General features: G+C 44.6%; 1 protein-coding gene across 1 annotated transcript in view; it reads right to left on the bottom strand.

The window, feature by feature from the left end:
• The window catches only part of LOC110534821 (serine/threonine-protein kinase DCLK1-like), a 114,054-nt gene extending 106,925 nt beyond the window's left edge, over positions 1-7,129 (bottom strand). The window contains exons 1-2 of the mRNA XM_036989463.1: positions 6,860-7,129; positions 5,489-5,884 (exon numbers count right to left, since the gene is read on the bottom strand). Coding sequence (XP_036845358.1) covers positions 5,489-5,849 — 361 coding nt within the window. The 5' untranslated portion in view covers positions 5,850-5,884; positions 6,860-7,129. The remainder of the gene's footprint in view (positions 1-5,488; positions 5,885-6,859) is intronic.
• Positions 7,130-21,840: the final 14,711 nt, after the last annotated feature.

Raw genomic sequence — 21,840 nt, 5'->3', positions numbered from 1 at the left:
TAAGCACACAGCCAAGACAACACAGGAGTGGCTTCGGGACTAGTCTCTGAATGTTCTTGAGTGGCCCAGCCAGAGCCCGGACTTGAAACCGATCGAACAGCTCTGGAGAGACCTGAAAATAGCTGTGCAGCGACGCTCCCCATCCAACCTGACAGAGCTTGAGAGGATCTGCAGAGAGGAATGGGATAAACTCCCCAAATACAGGTGTGCCAAGCTTGTAGCGTCAAACCCAAGAAGACTCGAGGCTGTAATCGCTGCAAAAAAGGTTTGTCAATAAAAGTAACAAAGTAAAGGGTCTGAATACTGATGTAAATGTGCAAAAAAAAAAAATGTTTTTATATAAACCTGTTTTTGCATTGTCATTATGGGGTATTGATGAGGGGAAAAAACATTTCAATCCATTTTAGAATAAGACTAACGTAACAAAATCTGGGAAGACACTGTATAACAATGTGGACACTATATAACAATGTGGACACTATATAACAATGTGGACACTATATAACAATGTGGACACTATATAACAATGTGGACACTATATAACAATGTGGACACTATATAACAATGTGGACGCGGAACTTGTCTAGTCACTCCTCTATGACAATGTGGATACGGCCCTAGTCTAGTCACCTCCTCTATGACAATGTGGATACGGCCCTAGTCTAGTCACCTCCTCTATAACAATGTGGATACGGCCCTAGTCTAGTCTCCTCTATAACAATGTGGATACGGCCCTAGTCTAGTCACCTCCTCTATGACAATGTGGATACGGCCCTAGTCTAGTCACCTCTATAACAATGTGGATACGGCCCTAGTCTAGTCACCTCTATAACAACGTGGATACGGCCCTAGTCTAGTCACCTCTTCTATGACAATGTGGATACGGCCCTAGTCTAGTCACCTCTATAACAATGTGGATACGGCCTAGTCTAGTCACCTCCTCTATAACAATGTGGATACGGCCCTAGTCTAGTCTCCTCTATAACAATGTGGATACGGCCCTAGTCTAGTCACCTCTATAACAATGTGGAAACGGCCCTAGTCTAGTCACCTCTTCTATGACAATGTGGATACGGCCCTAGTCTAGTCACCTCCTCTATGACAATGTGGATACGGCCCTAGTCTAGTCACCTCTATAACAATGTGGATACGGCCCTAGTCTAGTCACCTCTATAACAATGTAGATACGGCCCTAGTCTAGTCACCTCTATAACAATGTAGATACGGCCCTAGTCTAGTCACTTCTATAACAATGTGGACACGACCCTAGTCTAGTCACCTCCTCTATAACAATGTGGATACGGCCCTAGTCTAGTCACCTCCTCTATAACAATGTGGATACGGCCCTAGTCTAGACACCTCTATAACAATGTGGATACGGCCCTAGTCTAGTCACCTCCTCTATAACAATGTGGATACGGCCCTAGTCTAGTCACCTCTATAACAATGTGGATACGGCCCTAGTCTAGTCACCTCCTCTATAACAATGTGGATACGGCCCTAGTCTAGTCACCTCCTCTATGGCAATGTGGATACGGCCCTAGTCTAGTCACCTCCTCTATAACAATGTGGATAAGGCCCTAGTCTAGTCACCTCCTCTATAACAATGTGGATACGGCCCTAGTCTAGTCACCTCCTCTATGGCAATGTGGATACGGCCCTAGTCTAGTCACCTCCTCTATAACAATGTGGATACGGCCCTAGTCTAGTCACCTCCTCTATGCCAATGTGGATACGGCCCTAGTCTAGTCACCTCCTCTATAACAATGTGGATACGGCCCTAGTCTAGTCACCTCCTCTATAACAATGTGGATACGGCCCTAGTCTAGTCACCTCCTCTAAGGCAATGTGGATACGGCCCTAGTCTAGTCACCTCCTCTATGGCAATGTGGATACGGCCCTAGTCTAGTCACCTCCTCTATGGCAATGTGGATACGGCCCTAGTCTAGTCACCTCTTCTATAACAATGTGGATACGGCCCTAGTCTAGTCGCCTCCTCTATAACAATGTGGATACGGCCCTAGTCTAGTCACCTCCTCTATAACAATGTGGATACGGCCCTAGTCTAGTCACCTCCTCTATAACAATGTGGATATGGCCCTAGTCTAGTCACCTCCTCTATAACAATGTGGATACGGCCCTAGTCTAGTCACCTCCTCTATGACAATGTGGATACGGCCCTAGTCTAGTCACCTCTATAACAATGTAGATACGGCCCTAGTCTAGTCACCTCCTCTATGGCAATGTGGATATGGCCCTAGTCTAGTCACCTCCTCTATAACAATGTGGATAAGGCCCTAGTCTAGTCACCTCGTCTATAACAATGTGGATACGGCCCTAGTCTAGTCACCTCCTCTATAACAATGTGGATACGGCCCTAGTCTAGTCACCTCCTCTATAACAATGTGGATACGGCCCTAGTCTAGTCACCTCCTCTATGACAATGTGGATACGGCCCTAGTCTAGTCACCTCTATAACAATGTAGATACGGCCCTAGTCTAGTCACCTCCTCTATAACAATGTGGATACGGCCCTAGTCTAGTCACCTCCTCTATTTCAATGTGGATACGGCCCTAGTCTAGTCACCTCCTCTATGGAAATGTGGATACGGCCCTAGTCTAGTCACCTCCTCTATAACAATGTGGATACGGCCCTAGTCTAGTCACCTCCTCTATAACAATGTGGATACGGCCCTAGTCTAGTCACCTCTATGACAATGTGGATACGGCCCTAGTCTACTCACCTCCTCTATAACAATGTGGATACGGCCCTAGTCTAGTCACCTCCTCTATAACAATGTGGATACGGCCCTAGTCTAGTCACCTCCTCTATGGCAATGTGGATACGGCCATAGTCTAATCACCTCCTCTATAACAATGTGGATACGGCCCTAGTCTAGTCACCTCTATAACAATGTGGATACGGCCCTAGTCTAGTCACCTCTATAACAATGTGGATACGGCCCTAGTTTAGTCACCTCCTCTATAACAATGTGGATACGGCCCTAGTCTAGTCTCCTCTATAACAATGTGGATACGGCCCTAGTCTAGTCACCTCTATAACAATGTGGATACGGCCCTAGTCTAGTCACCTCTATAACAATGTGGATACGGCCCTAGTCTAGTCACCTCCTCTATAACAATGTGGATACGGCCCTAGTCTAGTCACCTCTATAACAATGTGGATACGGCCCTAGTCTAGTCACCTCTATAACAATGTGGATACGGCCCTAGTCTAGTCACCTCCTCTATAACAATGTGGATACGGCCCTAGTCTAGTCACCTCCTCTATAACAATGTGGATACGGCCCTAGTCTAGTCACCTCCTCTATAACAATGTGGATACGGCCCTAGTCTAGTCACCTCCTCTATAACAATGTGGATACGGCCCTAGTCTAGTCACCTCCTCTATAACAATGTGGATACGGCCCTAGTCTAGTCACCTCTATAACAATGTGGATACGGCCCTAGTCTAGTCACCTCCTCTATAACAATGTGGATACGGCCCTAGTCTAGTCACCTCTTCTATGACAATGTGGATACGGCCCTAGTCTAGTCACCTCCTCTATAACAATGTGGATACGGCCCTAGTCTAGTCACCTCTTCTATGACAATGTGGATACGGCCCTAGTCTAGTCACCTCTATAACAATGTGGACACGGCCCTAGTCTAGTCACCTCTATAACAATGTGGATACGGCCCTAGTCTAGTCACCTCTATAACAATGTGGATACGGCCCTAGTCTAGTCACCTCTATAACAATGTGGATACGGCCCTAGTCTAGTCACCTCCTCTATAACAATGTGGATACGGCCCTAGTCTAGTCACCTCTATAACAATGTGGACACGGCCCTAGTCTAGTCACCTCTATAACAATGTGGATACGGCCCTAGTCTAGTCACCTCTTCTATGACAATGTGGATACGGCCCTAGTCTAGTCACCTCTATAACAATGTGGACACGGCCCTAGTCTAGTCACCTCTATAACAATGTGGATACGGCCCTAGTCTAGTCACCTCTATAACAATGTGGATACGGCCCTAGTCTAGTCACCTCATCCATGCATTTAAGCGTTGGATTAGTCATTTTATATCTAGACTATCTTCTAGGTATCTGAATTGTATCAATCTTGATGCAAATGACCGGCTACCATCTGCCCTATCACAGTCCTTCCCTCTGCATATTGGGAGGAGTTAGTCGACTTACGTCACAAAAAGGATGCAGACGCTTCAATGGGGCAGAAGTCCATGTGTTGTTTTGATTCTGGATTGACAGATAGCAGATCAATGGATATATGTTGTTTTCAATAAACATTTGGAGACTAAATATAAGTTACATTTTGTCAACAAGCTAAGCCAACCTCGTCTGTTTTGTCCCATAGTTGTGCAGTGTTGGTTTTGTTGCTAAACGACCAACCCATCCGTTTTGTTGCTAAACAACCAACCCGTCTACACTGAGTGTACAAAACATTAGGAACACCTGCTCTTTCCATGACATAGACTGACCAGGTGAATCCAGGTGAAATATATGATCCCTTATTGATGTCACCTGTTAAATCCACTTCAATCAGTGTAGATGAAGGGGAGGAGACACGTGGTTAAAGAATGATTTTTAAGCCTTGAGACAGTTGAGACATGGATTGTGTGTGTGTGTCTTTCAGAGGGTGAATGGGCAAGACAAACTATTTAAGCGCCTTTGAACGGGGTATGGTAGTAGGTGCCAGGCGCACCGGTTTGTGTCAAGAACTGCAACGCTGCTGGGTTTTTCCTCACTCAACAGTTTCCTGTGTGTATCAAGAATGGTCCACAACCCAAAGGACATCCAGCCAACTGGACACAACTGTAGGAAGTGTTGGAGTCAACATGGGCCAGTATCCCTGTTGACACAACTGTAGGAAGTGTTGGAGTCAACATGGGCCAGTATCCCTGTTAACACAACTGTAGGAAGTGTTGGAGTCAACATGGGCCAGTATCCCTGTTGACACAACTGTAGGAAGTGTTGGAGTCAACATGGGCCAGTATCCCTGTTGACACAACTGTGGGAAGCGTTGGAGTCAACATGGACCAGTATCCCTGTTGACACAACTGTGGGAAGCGTTGGAGTCAACATGGACCAGTATCCCTGTTGACACAACTGTGGGAAGCGTTGGAGTCAACATGGGCCAGTATCCCTGTTGACACAACTGTGGGAAGCGTTGGAGTCAACATGGGCCAGTATCCCTGTTGACACAACTGTGGGAAGCGTTGGAGTCAACATGGACCAGTATCCCTGTTGACACAACTGTGGGAAGCGTTGGAGTCAACATGGGCCAGTATCCCTGTTGACACCCAACTCAATAATAGAAAGGTGTTCTTAATGTTTTGTTCACTCAGTGTATAGGCACTAATTTATCATCAACCATACTCTACCCAGATCCAATGAGAGAGAGCGAGACAGAGAGAGAGCGAGAGAGAGACAGTTTTGCAAAGTAATTAAAGCATTATATTACCCTCCAACAGTTGATCGGTGCTGGTGATCTTTTTGGTTCCGTCCGCAGAGTAAATGGTCCTGACGCCCTGCGGCAGATTCACATTATCAGACAGCGTGCGGGTTAGGTCCGCCAGCAGCGCGTCAAACGACCGGAACCGCTCCACTGAGATGGCGTACACTATCCCGTTAAAGTAGCGGTCCCCGTTGCGGTAGAAGCGGACCTTCTTGGCCTTCTTCTCTGAGCTGAGGTTCTTGAGTGTCCGGGAACGGTAGAGGCTGCAGTGGGCGCTGTGTGTCGGGCTGGTCACCCCGTTCAGCCTGCCCCCTCCTCGGCTGTTCCGTTGCGATTTATCCCGCTCGTCGAAATGCTCCAGCTCCATCTCACTGCCGAAGGTCACAAGCACAGCTACACTATCTAAATAAAGAAATAGATAATTAGGACGAAAAATGTAACCAACTAAACAAACATGTCCCGTGATAATCAGAGAGATATTCCGGATAAAATGTGTAAAAATGGTGTCCAAACAACACGCGTTTTAGTTTCAATGAACCGGTTTGTCCAGAATGCCGCGGTCTATCTCTGTTAGCCAGGACTAGTGTCCGCGGTCTCAAAATAACTTGCTAATGACAGATTATGTATAGTAGGCTTGGCTAGGCATGGTATGTCATGGGGTTGCAAGGGAAGCAGGGAATTAGTGACTGGTCTTAGTCCGATAGCCATGTGCTTTCTGTTGCTTTATAAATATGTAAATGCTGCGCACAAGAGACCAGAGCAGAGATACTGCAGGGAGTCTCCGCTTGACCACAATCACTACCTATCCAATTGTTTACGAAGCTCTTCGATTACAATTCAAAACACATCCAAAAACTGAGACAAAAAAGATGAATGATGAACAAGATTAATATTACATCTAAGAACATGTTTGATTGTGTTATTGTGTCCAATTGACAACATAGAGGTTTCACATTGTCCAATAAGTGCAGGGAGAACACTTTCAACTGTTTCGAACAAACTGATCAACATTAGAGTCATATCAACGAATCAACAATGATTTTCTACCAGTGACGGATTTGTGAATGACACACTTCTAATAATGGTGCGGCAGGTAGCCTAGTTACAGCGGTGGGCCAGTAACCCGAAACGTTGCTGGGTCGAATCCCCGAGCTGACATGATAAACATCTGTTGTTCTTCCCCTGAACAAGGCACTTCCCCCGGTAGGCCGTCATTGTAAATACACATTTGCTGTTAAATGACTTGCCTAGTTTAATAAAGATTACATTAAAAATAACAGCTGCATAGAAAATGAGAGCGAAATGGATAGAAGCGATGCGTTTTTTTGTGTTGCTTATATCAATGCAATAAATGATTGTTTTTCATAGTTTGCTTACCTACGTGATTCACCAAGGATTCTGTCGCCTCCAGTCTTGCTGCGTGTATTTCCCCAGAAAACAGAATAATGGGTTTCAGTAAACAGTAGCCAGTAAAGTGTAGACTCGGGACCGTTGCCTCTTTCCTGACGGTTATCAGACACCGCAGCTACCACAGAACAGCGCAGACCAGCACTTTTGTTTTTCCTTCTCCCCTCCACCACCATCACTACCAGTGAGATTGTGTGTGCATGGGCGTGAGAGAGAGAGAGAGAGTGCGTGCGTGGAGGCTGTGCACACCTCGGGCTCGTGCTAATGGCCCGCACCCGCTCAACCCCCTCATGCGCAGCACGCCACCCCCAGCCTCGAGCTATCAGGGCAGCTTTAACTCCGTCATTATCAATAAAAGACGTCTGGACTAGAGCAGGATGGGGAGGAATGTGTACCGGCACCTCCTGTATTCAGCCTCCTGTACATTGACTTAGTACCTGTACCCTCTGTATATAACCTCCCATACATCGGGAGCCTCCTGTACATTGACTTAGTACCTGTACCCTCTGTATATAACCTCCCATACATCAGGAGCCTTCTGTAGATTGACTCAGTACTGGTACCTCCAGTATATAGCCTCATTATTGTTATTTTATTGTGTTACAATTTCTATTTTATTTTATTACTTTAGTTTATTTAGTAAATATTTTCTTAACTCAATTTTCTGAAAACTGCATTGTTGTTTAAGGGCTTGTGACAAATACAATTTGATTTGATTAGATCTGCTGATGTAAAAAGGGCTTTCTAAATACATTTGATTGAGTGTGTGTGTTGGGAAGGAGGAGCGTGTGTGTTGGGAAGGAGGAGTGTGTGTGTTGGGAAGGAGATGTGTGTGTGTTGGGAAGGAGGTGTGTGTGTTTTGGGAAGGAGGAGTGTGTGTGTTGGGAAGGAGGTGTGTGTGTGTTGGGGTGTGTGTGTGTTGGGAAGGAGGAGTGTGTGTGTTGGGAAGGAAGAGTGTGTGTTGGGAAGGAGATGTGTGTGTGTTGGGAAGGAGGTGTGTGTGTTGGGAAGGAGGAGTGTGTGTGTTGGGAAGGAGGAGTGTGAGTTGGGAAGGAGGTGTGTGTGTGTTGGGATGGAGGAGTGTGTGTGTTGGGAAGGAGGAGTGTGTGTGTTGGGAAGGAGGTGTGTGTGTGTTGGGAAGGAGGTGTGTGTGTGTTGGGAAGGAGGAGTGTGTGTGTTGGGAAGGAGGAGTGTGTGTGTTGGGAAGGAGGAGTGTGTGTGTTGGGAAGGAGGAGTGTGTGTTGGGAAGGAGGAGTGTGTGTGTTGGGAAGGAGGAGTGTGTGTGTTGGGAAGGAGGAGTGTGTGTGTTGGGAAGGAGGTGTGTGTGTGTTGGGAAGGAGGAGTGTGTGTGTTGGGAAGGAGGAGTGTGTGTGTTGGGAAGGAGGAGTGTGTGTGTTGGGAAGGAGGAGTGTGTGTGTTGGGAAGGAGGAGTGTGTGTGTTGGGAAGGAGGAGTGTGTGTGTTGGAAAGGAGGAGTGTGTGTGTTGGGAAGGAGGAGTGTGTGAGTTGGGAAGGAGGAGTGTGTGTGTTGGGAAGGAGGAGTGTGTGAGTTGGGAAGGAGGTGTGTGTGTGTTGGGAAGGAGGTGTGTGTGTGTTGGGAAGGAGGAGTGTGTGTGTTGGGAAGGAGGTGTGTGTGTTGGGAAGGAGGTGTGTGTGTTGGGACGGAGGTGTGTGTGTGTTGGGAAGGAGGTGTGTGTGTTGGGAAGGAGGTGTGTGTGTGTTGGGAAGGAGGAGTGTGTGTGTTGGGAAGGAGGAGTGTGTGTGTGGTGTGAAGGAGGTATGTGTGTGTGGTGGGACAGAGGTGGGCTGTTTTAAATATTTTACTATGACCTGCCTCAATCCCAGCTGCAGTGAAGCAGTGAAGGGGGAGTGATGGGGGAGAGATGGAGGAGAGATGGAGAGAGAGATGGAGGAGAGATGGAGAGAGAGATGGAGAGAGAGATGGAGGAGAGATGGAGAAAGATGGAGAAGAGATGGAGGAGAACTGGAGAGAGAGATGGAGAGAGAGATGGAGGAGAGACGGAGGAGAGATGGAGAGAGAGATGGAGGAGAGATGGAGAGAGAGATGGAGAGAGAGATGGAGAGAGAGATGGAGGAGAGATGGAGAGAGAGATGGAGGAGAAATGGAGAGAGAGATGGAGAGAGAGATGGAGGAGAGATGGAGAGAGAGATGGAGGAGAAATGGAGAGAGAGATGGAGGAGAGATGGAGAGAGAGATGGAGGAGAAATGGAGAGAGAGATGGAGGAGAGATGGAGAAAGAGATGGAGGAGAGATGGAGATGAAATGGAGAGAGGGATGGAGAGGGAGATGGAGAGAGAGATGGAGGAGAGATGGAGGAGGAATGGAGAGAGAGATGAGGGAGAGATGGAGGAGAGATGGAGAGAGAAATGGAGGACGTAGGTGGGGCAATCTGACAGTAATTAAGTAGCTTCTACCCCCACCTATACCCCGAGCTATGTTAACAACCCACTGGTAGATTAGAGCCTACACACAGTCAATTATAGGCTGTTACAAGTCTATTATGCTTAAATCCTCTCTCTCTTTCTGTTGCTGTTCTGACCATCCCATCTTAACTCCTCTCTCTTTCTGTTGCTGTTCTGACCATCCCATCTTAACTCCTCTATCTCTCTTTCTTTCTGTTGCTGTTCTAACCATCCCGTCTTAAGTCCTCTCTCTTTCTGTTGCTGTTCTGACCATCCCATCTATGACTGATTCAAGTATTTTTAGCCAAATCCTAATTGGTATGTTGAAATTTATGTTCCTTTTGATGGCATAGAATGCCCTTCTTGCCTTGTCTCTCAGATCGTTCACAGCTTTGTGGAAGTTACCTGTGGCGCTGATGTTTAGGCCAAGGTATGTATAGTTTTTTGTGTGCTCTAGGGCAACAGTGTCTAGATGGAATTTGTATCTCTCTGTCTCTGTCTCTCTCTCTCTCTCTCTCTCTCTCTCTCTCTCTCTCTCTCTCTCTCTCTCTCTCTCTCTGGTCTGGGTAGCCCTTAGATTAGCTGTTCAGAAGTCTAATGGCTTGGGGGTAGAAGCTGTTAAGAAGGCCTTTGGACCCAGTGTTGGCGCTCCGGTACCGCTTGCCGTGTGGTAGCAGAGACAACAGTCTATGACTGGGGTGGCTGGAGTCTTTGACCATTTTCAGGGCCTTCCTCTGACACTGCCTGGTATAGAGGTCCTGGATGGCAGGAAGCTTGGCCCCAGTGATGTACTGGGCCGTACACACTACCCTCTGAAGTGCATTGCGGTCGGAGGCCGAGCAGTTGCCAACCCAGGCAGTGATGCAACCAGTCAAGATGCTCTCGATGGTGCAGCTGTAGAACCTTTTGAGGATCTGAGGACCCATGCCAAGTCCTTTCAGTCTCCTGAGGGGGAATAGCTTACCCTGACCCAAACCCTGACCCCTACCTAGACCCTTACCCTCACCCAAACCCTGACCCAAACCCTGACCCCTACCTAGACCCTTACCCTGACCCCTACCTAGACCCTTACCTTGACCCAAGCCCTGACCCAAACGCTGACTCATACCCTGACCCCTACCTAAGACCCCTACCTAGACCCTTACCCTGACCCAAGCCCTGACCCAAACGCTGACTCATACCCTGACCCCTACCTAAGACCCCTACCTAGACCCTTACCCTGACCCAAGCCCTGACCCAAACCCTGACCCATACCCTCATAAACCTCTCTGTTCCTATGCATGCCTATCCTCCATTTAAAGGGATATCAACCAGATTCCTTTTTTCTATGGCTTCCCTAAGGTGTCAACAGTCTTTAGACGTAGTTTCAGGTTTTCATTTTGAAAAATGAGCGTGAAAGAGCACATTGCGTAAGTGGATAGGTGGGGGTACTCAGAGTGAGTTGTGCGCTATAGAGTAAAGCAGCCGTTGTTCCTCCCGGTACTATTGAAAAAGCTACACACTCGGTTGATATATTATAGAATATATATTTTAAATACATAATACATATATTTTAAATATTGATTATTAAAAAAAATTGACATGTTTCTGTGGACATTATGGATATTATTTGGAATATACGTCTGCGTTGTCGTGACCGCTCTTTCCTGTGGATTTCTGAACATAACGCGACAAACAAACATCGGTATTTTGGGTATAAAAATAATCTTTATGGAACAAAAGGAACAGTTGTTGTGTAACTGGGAGTCTCATGAGTGAAAACATCCGAAGATCATCAAAGGTAAACAATTTTTTTGATTGCTTTTCTGATTTTCGTGACCTAGCTACTTAATGCTTAGTGTACATAATGTTATGTTATGCTATCGATAAACTTACACAAACGCTTGGATTGCTTTCGCTGTAAAGCATAATTTCAAAATCTGAGAGGACAGGTGGATTAACAAAAGGCTAAGCTGTGTTTTCCTATATTGCACTTGTGATTTCACGAATATGAATATTTTTTAAGTAATATTATTTGACTGTGGTGCTATGCTATTCAGCAGTTGCTGATGACAATTATCCCACTACCGGGATGGGTAGCGGCAACAAGTTAAAGACTGTTGACATCTAGTGGAAGATAGTGAAATTGCAATCTGGGAGCCGGAATTACATAAAACCCATTATAAGAGCCTGGGACCTCAAACAAAAAAATGTCTGGTTGGTTTTTCTTTGGATTTTCGCCAAATCAGTTATGTTATAGTTCAGATATTATGTTAACATTTTTAGAAACGTAAAAGTGTTTTCTATCCAATGCTATCAATTATATGCATATCCTGGCTTCTGGGCCTGAGCAACAGGCAGTTTACTTTGGGCACGTCAGTCAGGCAGAAATTCTGAAAAAAGGGGCCTAGCCCTAATGAGTTTTAAAGTATCGTCCTTTCTTAAACAAGCCATACAAACCTGGTTACAATTTCAGTTTGATATCCAGAAATGATAGAACAAGTATTACAACAAATGTTATGGTTAAACTAAAAAATATATACTGATTAATGGGGGGAAAAAAAATCTAAATTTGTATTATATTTATTAATGATATTATGAATAGAAATGGATGAGTGAATTTCACATATGCATCTATCAAAAATATGTTTGCTCAATCCAAAGCTACAACCAACTGATTGCAGCATTACTGCGGAGGAGGCAAGTGGAAGAGGTAAAACACAGGGAACTTGTTTTTCTTAAAGACACAAAATATCTTAAAAAAGGATTGGCATAAATTGAAAAAAAATACCAGTTTCATTTGAGGACAAAAAATACCTCAACTTTCTTCTCCTCTCCTCTCCTCCCCTTCCCCACTCCTCCATACCTCAGCTCTCCTCTCCTCCCCTCCCTTCCCCACTCTCCTCTTCTCTCTTCTCCTCTCCTCTCCTCTCCTCTCCTCCATACCTCAGCTCTCTTATCCTCTCCTCCTCTCCCCACTCCTCCATACCTCTCCTCTCCTCTCTCCTCCCCTCTTCTCTCCTCTCCTCTCCTCTCCTCTCCTCTTCTCTTCTCTTCTCTTCTCTTCTCTTCTCCTCTCCTCTCCTCTCCTCTCTATACCTCAGCTCTCCTCTCCTCTTCGTCCCCCTCTTTCTTCTTCACTTCCCTCTTTTCCCCCTCTTCTTCCTACCCTTCCTTTCTCTTAATCCTCATTTTCCTTATCCATCTTCCTCCTCTTCCCTTTCTTCCTCTTCCTTCTTTTCCTCCTCTTCCTCCACTTTCATCTCCTCTTCTTCCACTCCAATTTGGCTCCTCTTCTGTGTGCTGAATTTCAGAAAAGAGAGAGAGGGAACGAACGGATGGATTAATGGATGAATTAATGAATTAAACAAAATTGACATCAATGTAATAATTTTATTTTATGAATGTTTCTTTTTTAATCAACATAACTGCTGATGGTCTGCAGTGTTCAGGTAAATACAGTTGAAGTCAAAAGTTTACATACATCTTAGTGAAATACATTTAAACTCAGTTTTTCCACAATTCCTGACATTTAATCAGAGTAAAAAATGACCTGTCTTTGGTCAGTTAGGATCACCACTTTATTTGAAAGTCAGAATAATAGTAGAGAGAATTATTTATTTAAGCTTTTATGTCTAACATCACATTTCCAGTGGGTCAGAAGTTTACATACACTCAATTAGTATTTGGTAGCATTGCCTTTAAATTGTTGAACTTGGGTCAAACGTCTCGGCTAGCCTTCCATAAACTTACCAGAATAAGTTGGGTGAATTTTGGCCCATTCCTCCTGACAGAGCTGGTGTAACGAGTCAAGTTTGTAGGCCTCCTTGCTCGCACACGCTTTTTCAGTTCTGCCCACAATGAATTTCATAGGGTTGAGGTCAGGGCTTTGTGATGGTTATTCCAGTACCTTGTCTTTGTTGTCCTTAAGCCATTTTGCCACAACTTTGGAAGTATGCTTGGGGTCATTGTTCATTTGGAAGACTCACTTGCGACCAAGCTTTAACTTCCTGACTGATGTCTTGAGATGTTGCTTCAATATATGCACATAATTTTCCATCCTCATGATGTCATCTGTTTTGTGAAGTGTAGCAAAGCAACCCCACAACATGATGCTGCCACCCCCGTGCTTCACTGTTGGGATGGTGTTCTTTGGCTTGCAAGCCTCCCCCTTTTTCCTCCAAACATAACAATGGTCATTATGGCCAAACAGTTATATTTTTGCTTCATCAGACAAGAGGACATTTCTCCCAAAAGTACGATTTTTGTCCCCATGTGCAGTTGAAAACTATAGTCTGGCTTTTTTATGGCGGTTTTGGAGCAGTGGCTTCTTCCTTGCTGTGTGGCTTTTCAGGTTATGTCGATATAGGACTCGTTTTTACTGTGGATATAGATACGGTTGTACCTGTTTCCTCCAGCATCTTCATAAGGTCATTTGCTGTTGTTCTGGGATTGATTTGCACCTTTCTCACCCAAGCATGCTCATCTCTAGGAGACAGAACGCGTCTCCTTCCTGAGCGATATGACGGCTGCGTGATCCCATGGTGTTTATACTTGCGTACTATTGTTTGTACAGATGAACGTGGTACCTTCAGGCATTTGGAAATTGCTCCCAAGGATGAACCAGACTTGTGGAGGTCTACAATATTTTTTCTGAGGTCTTGGCTGATTTCTTTTTATTTTCCCATGATGTCAAGCAAAGAGGCACTGAGTTTGAAGGTGGGCCTTGAAATATATTGACTGGTACACCTCCAATTGACTCAAATTATGTCAATTAGCCTATCAGAAGCTTCTAAAGCCGTGACATCATTTTCTGGAATTTTATAAGCTGTTTAAAGGCAGTCAACTTAGTGATGTCAGTTAGCCTATCAGAAGCTTCCATTACATTTTTCTGAAATTTTCCAAGCTGTTTAAAGGCACAGTCAACTTATTGTATGTAAACTTCTGACCCACTGGAATTGTGATACAGTGAATTAAAAGTTAAATAATCTGTCTGTAAACAATTGTTGGAAAAATTACTTGTGTCATGCACAAAGTAGATGTCCTAACCGACTTGCCAAAACTATAGTTTGTTAATTAACAAGAAATATGTGGAGTGGTTGAAAAACGAGTTTTAATGACTACAACATATGGTATGTAAACTTCCAACTTCAACTGTACTACCTTACATAATGAACTAACTAGTAAATACTACCTTACATAATGAATTAACTAGTAAATACTACCTTACATAATGAACTAACTAGTAAATACTACCTTACATAATGAAATAACCAGCATTGAAAAGTAGATTTTAATATGTATTCTGCCTTTGACAACTCAAGCCGGTTGCATTTAGTGAGTTGTCAACTCAAAGTCAAGTTCCCAGTCATAGCTCCAATATGTGGCCTCTACTTTAGCGCCAATATGTGGAATCTACTTAAGCACCAATATGTGTCCTCTATTTTAGCTCCAATATGTGGCCTCTACTTTAGCACCAATATGTGGCCTCTACTTTAGCACCAATATGTGAAATCTACTTTAGCACCAATATGTGGCCTCTACTTTAGCTCCAATATGTGGCCTCTACTTTAGCACCAATATGTGGCCTCTACTTTAGCTCCAATATGTGACCTCTACTTTAGCACCAATATGTGGCCTCTACTTTAGTACCAATATGTGGACTCTACTTTAGCAACAATATGTGGCCTCTACTTTAGCACCAATATGTGGCCTCTACTTTAGCACCAATATGTGGCCTCTACTTTAGCAACAATATGTGGTCACTACTTTAGCACCAATATGTGGCCTCTACTTTAGCACCAATATGTGGCCTCTACTTTAGCACCAATATGTGGACTCTACTTTAGCTTCAATATGTGGCCTCTACTTTATCACCAATATGTAGCCTCTACTTTAGCACCAATATGTGGCCTCTACTTTAGCACCAATATGTGGCCTCTGCTTTAGCTCCAATATGTGGCCTCTACGTTAGCACTAAAACCAAGTAGTCATTGTGAACAGGTACTGTGTATTATAAATACTATGTACTACATGACAACAATGTGTGTCTATACTGTACTTACATTGAAACTATCATCCAATACTGAACAATTATGTATTGGAATATATTTCAATCAAATTAAAATGTATTGGGAAAATGTATTTATCAAATATATCAATAAGATACTCACACCTCACAACCTTCTCTACCCAATGATAATGTTGAGTCTCTTCATTATGTTCTTGGGTTCCCAAAATGGTGTTTTGCAAAAGTTGAATGATTGAGTTACATTGCCTTCAGGACGTATTCCCACCTCTTTAGTATTCCCACTCCTTTAGTATTCCCACTCCTTTAGTATTCCCACCTCCTTTAGTATTCCCACTCCTTTAGTATTCCCACTCCTTTAGTATTCCCACTCCTTTAGTATTCCCACCTCCTTTAGTATTCCCACTCCTTTAGTATTCCCACTCCTTTAGTATTCCAATTCCTTTAGTATTCCCACCTCTTTAGTATTCCCACTCCTTTAGTATTCCCACCTCTTTAGTATTCCAACTCCTTTAGTATCCCCACTCCTTTAGTATTCCTACCTCTTTAGTATTCCCACTCCTTTAGTATTCCCACTCCTTTAGTATCCCCACTCCTTTAGTATACCCACTCCTTTAGTATTCCTACCTCTTTAGTATTCCCACTCCTTTAGTATTCCCACCTCTTTAGTATTCCCACTCCTTTAGTATTCCCACCTCTTTAGTATTCCCACTCCTTTAGTATCCCCACTCCTTTAGTATTCCTACCTCTTTAGTATTCCCACTCATTTAGTATTCCCACTCCTTTAGTATTCCCACTCCTTTAGTATCCCCACTAGTTTAGAATCCCCACCCCTTTAGTATTCCCACTCCTTTAGTATTCCCACTCCTTTAGTATCCCCACTCCTTTAGTATTCCCACTCCTTTAGTATTCCTACCTCTTTAGTATTCCCACTCCTTTAGTATTCCCACTCCTTTAGTATTCCCACTCCTTTAGTATTCCCACTCCTTTAGTATTCCCACTCCTTTAGTATCCCCACTCCTTTAGTATTCCCACTGCTTTAGTATTCCCATCCCTTTAGTATTCCCACCTCTTTACTATTCCCACTCCTTTAGTATCCCCACTCCTTTAGTATTCCCACTCCTTTAGTATTCCCACTCCTTTAGTATTCCCACTCCTTTAGTATTCCCACCTCTTTACTATTCCCACTCCTTTAGTATCCCCACTCCTTTAGTATTCCCACTCCTTTAGTATTCCCACTCCTTTAGTATTCCCACTCATTTAGTATCCCCACTCCTTTAGTATTCTCACCTCTTTAGTATTCCCACTCCTTTAGTATTCCCACTCCTTTAGTATTCCAACTCCTTTAGTATTCCAACTCCTTTAGTATTCCCACTCCTTTAGTATTCCCACCCCTTTAGTATTCCCACTCCTTTAGTATCCCCACTCCTTTAGTATTCCCACTGCTTTAGTATTCCCACCCCTTTAGTATTCCCACTCCTTTAGTATTCCCACCTCTTTACTATTCCCACTCCTTTAGTATTCCCACTCCTTTAGTATTCCCACCTCTTTAGTATCCCCACTCCTTTAGTATTCCCACCTCTTTAGTATTCCCACTCCTTTAGTATTCCCACTCCTTTAGTATTCCCACTGCTTCAGTATTCCCACTCCTTTAGTATTCCCACTCCTTTAGTATTCCCACTGCTTTAGTATTCCCACTGCTTTAGTATTCCCACTCCTTTAGTATTCCCACTCCTTTAGTATTCCCACCTCTTTAGTATCCCCACTCCTTTAGTATTCCCACCTCTTTAGTATCCCCACTCCTTTAGTATTCCCACCTCTTTAGTATTCCCACTCCTTTAGTATTCCCACTCCTTTAGTATTCCCACTGGTTTAGTATTCCCACTCCTTTAGTATTCCCACTGCTTTAGTATTCCCACTCCTTTAGTATTCCCACTCCTTTAGTATTCCCACCTCTTTAGTATCCCCACTCCTTTAGTATTCCCACCTCTTTAGTATCCCCACTCCTTTAGTATTCCCACCTCTTTAGTATTCCCACTCCTTTAGTATTCCCACTCCTTTAGTATTCCCACTGGTTTAGTATTCCCACTCCTTTAGTATTCCCACTGCTTTAGTATTCCCACTACTTTAGTATTCCCACCTCTTTAGTATTCCCACTCCTTTAGTATTCCCACTCCTTTAGTATTCCCACTGCTTTAGTATTCCCACTCCTTTAGTATTCCCACTCCTTTAGTATTCCCACCTCTTTAGTATTCCCACTCCTTTACTTTAACAACATGTTGTTGTGTTACAAGATGTGATTCAAATGGTGTTCATTGTCATTGTTTGTCAACAATCTTCACAAAATACTCTAAAATGTAAACAAAAAAAACGTAAGAAATTCTAACATTTGTAAAAACATTATATAAGTATTCAAGCCCCTGAATGAATCCACGTTAGTGACACACCGTGATGTGTTTCACCAGTCTTGATCTTGTCTCCACCCCCCATCAGGTGTCTCCTATTTTCCCCATTATCCCCTGTGTATTTATCAATGTGTTTTCGGGTTTGTCTGTTGCCAGTTCGACTTGTTTCGTCAGGTCTTATTGTGTTTCCTGTTTTACCAGTTCTCAAGTTATTGTGGAAAAAGTCAAGGGTTCTGAATACTTTTCGAATGCACTGTGGACGGCAACACCTCCTCCCATAAGCATTCCTTTCTCTTCTATAGATGTTATATCCTTGTATTGCTGCTGCTGTGGCATCAAATTAATGATCTAACTGAGTCTCAGAAAGGGCTAATACAGTGGGGACAGGTATTTACTTGGAATGTTATGCAGGTATGTACTTGGAATGTTATGTAGGTATGTACTTGGAATGTTATGCAGATATGTACTTGGAATGTTATGCAGGTATGTACTTGGAATGTTATGCAGGTATGTACTTGGAATGTTATGCAGGTATGTACTTGGAATGTTATGCAGATATGTACTTGGAATGTTATGCAGATATGTACTTGGAATGTTATGCAGGTATGTACTTGGAATGCTATGCAGATATGTACTTGGAATGTTATGCAGATATGTACTTGGAATGTTATGCAGGTATGTACTTGGAATGTTATGCAGGTATGTACTTGGAATGTTATGTAGGTATGTACTTGGAATGTTATGCAGGTATGTACTTGGAATGTTATGTAGGTATGTACTTGGAATGTTATGTAGGTATGTACTTGGAATGTTATGCAGATATGTACTTGGCATGTTATGCAGGTATGTACTTGGAATGTTATGTAGGTATGTACTTGGAATGTTATGTAGGTATTTACTTGGAATGGTATGTTAGTAATGGGTGCATATATTAGTAGTGGGTGCATACATTAGTAGTGGGTGCATACATTAGTAGTGGGTGCAAATATTAGTAGTGGATGCATATATTAGTAGTGGGTGCATACATTAGTAGTGGGTGCATACATTAGTAGTGGGTGCATATATTAGTAGTGGGTGCATATATTAGTAGTGGGTGTATCTATTAGTAGTGGGTGCATACATTAGTAGTGGGTGCATATATTAGTAGTGGGTGCATCTATTAGTAGTGGGTGCATACATTAGTAGTTGGTGCATAGTTAGAGAATGTATCAATTCGTTTCCTCATCTGGCTCTCTGGTTCTCTGTGTGGCTAGACGGGGTACCGTTGGTTCTCTGTGTGGCTGGACAGGGTACCGTTGGTGCTCTGTGTGGCTGGATGGGGTACTGTTGGTGCTCTGTGTGGCTGGATAGTGTACTGTTGGTGCTCTGTGTGGCTGGATGGGGTACTGTTGGTGGGTGCTTTGTGTGGCTGGACGGGGTACCGTTGGTTCTCTGTGTGGCTGGACGGGTACCGTTGGTTCTCTGTGTGGCTGGACGGGGTACCGTTGGTGCTCTGTGTGGCTGGATGGGGTACCGTTGGTGCTCTGTGTGGCTGGATGGGGTACCGTTGGTGCTCTGTGTGGCTGGATGGGGTACCGTTGGTGCTCTGTGTGGCTGGATGGGGTACCGTTGGTGCTCTGTGTGGCTGGATGGGGTACCGTTGGTGCTCTGTGTGGCTGGACGGGGTACCGTTGGTGCTCTGTGTGGCTGGACGGGGTACTGTTGGTGCTCTGTGTGGCTGGACGGGGTACCGTTGGTGCTCTGTGTGGCTGGACGGGGTACTGTTGGTGCTCTGTGTGGCTGGACGGGGTACCGTTGGTGCTCTGTGTGGCTGGACGGGGTACTGTTGGTGCTCTGTGTGGCTGGACGGGGTACCGTTGGTGCTCTGTGTGGCTGGACGGGGTACTGTTGGTGCTCTGTGTGGCTGGACGGGGTACCGTTGGTGCTCTGTGTGGCTGGACGGGGTACTGTTGGTGCTCTGTGTGGCTGGACGGGGTACCGTTGGTGCTCAGTGTGGCTGGACGGGGTACTGTTGGTGCTCTGTGTGGCTGGACGGGGTACCGTTGGTGATCTGTGTGGCTGGATGGGGTACTGTTTGCTCTCTGGCGCCTTCTCCCTTCTTGGCTAAACCTGGTACTGTCACCTGGTGGCATCTAGAGTTGATGACAACTGTGACAGACAGAAAGACCCCTGTATGTGAGTGAGTGTGAGTGTGAGTGTGTGCCCTATATTACAGTGTCTGTAGTAAAATAGACCAATGATGATGGTTGAGTCATCAAAAAAGTCAACACCCACCCTCTCCAACTACACAATGTTCTCTCTATATCTTTCATTGTGGCAGGTATTCATAGATCAGCAGTCAATAAGTGTGTGTATGTATGTATGTATCGTGTCAGCTCGGGGATATGAACTTGCAACCTTGCGGTTACTAGTCCAACGCTCTAACCACTAGACTACCCTGCCACCACATAAACAAACATACAGTCAATAACACAATAGAAAAAGTACATATACAGTGTGTGCAAATGAGGTAAGATAAGGGAGGTAAGGCAATAAGTAGGCCATAGTGGTGCAATAATTACAATTTAGCAATTAAAACACTGGAGTGATCGATGTGCAGAAGATGAATGTGCAAGTAGAGATACTGGGGTGGAAAAAAGCAAAAAATAATAAATCAATAACAGTATGGGGATGAGGTAGTTGGATGGGATATTTACAGATGGGCTGTGTACAGGTCAAAATCAAATCAAATGTATTTGTCACATACACATGGTTAGCAGATGTTAATGCGAGTGTAGCGAAATGCTTGTGCTTCTAGTTCCGACAATGCAGTAATAACCAACAAGTAATCTAACTAACAATTCCAAAACTACTGTCTTGTACACAGTGTGAGGGGATAAAGAATATGTACATAAGGATATATGAATGAGTGATGGTACAGAACGGCATAGGCAAGATGCAGTAGATGGTATCGAGTGCAGTATATACATATGAGATGAATAATGTAGGGTATGTAAACATTATATTAGGTAGCATTGTTTAAAGTGGCTAGTGATATATTTGACATCATTTCCCATCAATTCCCATTATTAAAGTGGCTGGAGTTGAGTCAGTGTGTTGGCAGCAGCCACTCAATGTTAGTGGTGGCTGTTTAACAGTCTGATGGCCTTGAGATAGAAGCTGTTTTTCAGTCTCTCGGTCCCTGCTTTGATGCACCTGTACTGACCTCGCCTTCTGGATGATAGTGGGGTGAACAGGCAGTGGCTCGGGTGGTTGTTGTCCTTGATGATCTTTATGGCCTTCCTGTGACATCGGGTGGTGTAGGTGTCCTGGAGGGCAGGTAGTTTGCCCCCGGTGATGCGTTGTGCAGACCTCACTACCCTCTGGAGAGCCTTACGGTTGTGGGCGGAGCAGTTGCCGTACCAGACGGTGATACAGCCCGATAGGAAGCTCTCGATTGTGCATCTGTAGAAGTTTGTGAGTGCTTTTGGTGACAAGCCGAATTTCTTCAGCCTCCTGAGGTTGAAGAGGCGCTGCTGCGCCTTCTTCACGATGCTGTCTGTGTGGGTGGACCAATTCAGTTTGTCCGTTATGTGTACGCCGAGGAACATAAAACTTACTACCCTCTCCACTACTGTCCCATCGATGTGGATAGGGGGGTGTTCCCTCTGCTGTTCCCTCTGCTGTTTCCTGAAGTCCACAATTCTCTCCTTTGTTTTGTTGACATTGAGTGTGAGGTTATTTTCCTGACACCACACTCTGAGGGCCCTCACCTCCTCCCTGTAGGCCGTCTCGTCGTTGTTGGTAATCAAGCCTACCACTGTAGTGTCGTCCGCAAACTTGATGATTGAGTTGGAGGCGTGCATGGCCACGCAGTCGTGGGTGAACAGGGAGTACAGGAGAGGGCTCAGAACGCACCCTTGTGGGGCCCCAGTGTTGAGGATCAGCAGGGTGGAGATGTTGTTACCTACCCTCACCACCTGGGGGCGGCCCGTCAGGAAGTCCAGTACCCAGGTGCACAGGGCGGGGTCGAGACCAGGGTCTCGAGCTTGATGACGAGTTTAGAGGGTACTATGGTGTTAAATGCTGAGCTGTAGTCGATGAACAGCATTCTCACATAGGTATTCCTCTTGTCCA

Source organism: Oncorhynchus mykiss, chromosome 10, assembly GCF_013265735.2.
Source record: "Oncorhynchus mykiss isolate Arlee chromosome 10, USDA_OmykA_1.1, whole genome shotgun sequence".
NCBI classification, from domain to species: Eukaryota; Metazoa; Chordata; class Actinopteri; order Salmoniformes; family Salmonidae; genus Oncorhynchus; species Oncorhynchus mykiss.
This window is presented reverse-complemented; position numbering and strand designations above follow the sequence as displayed.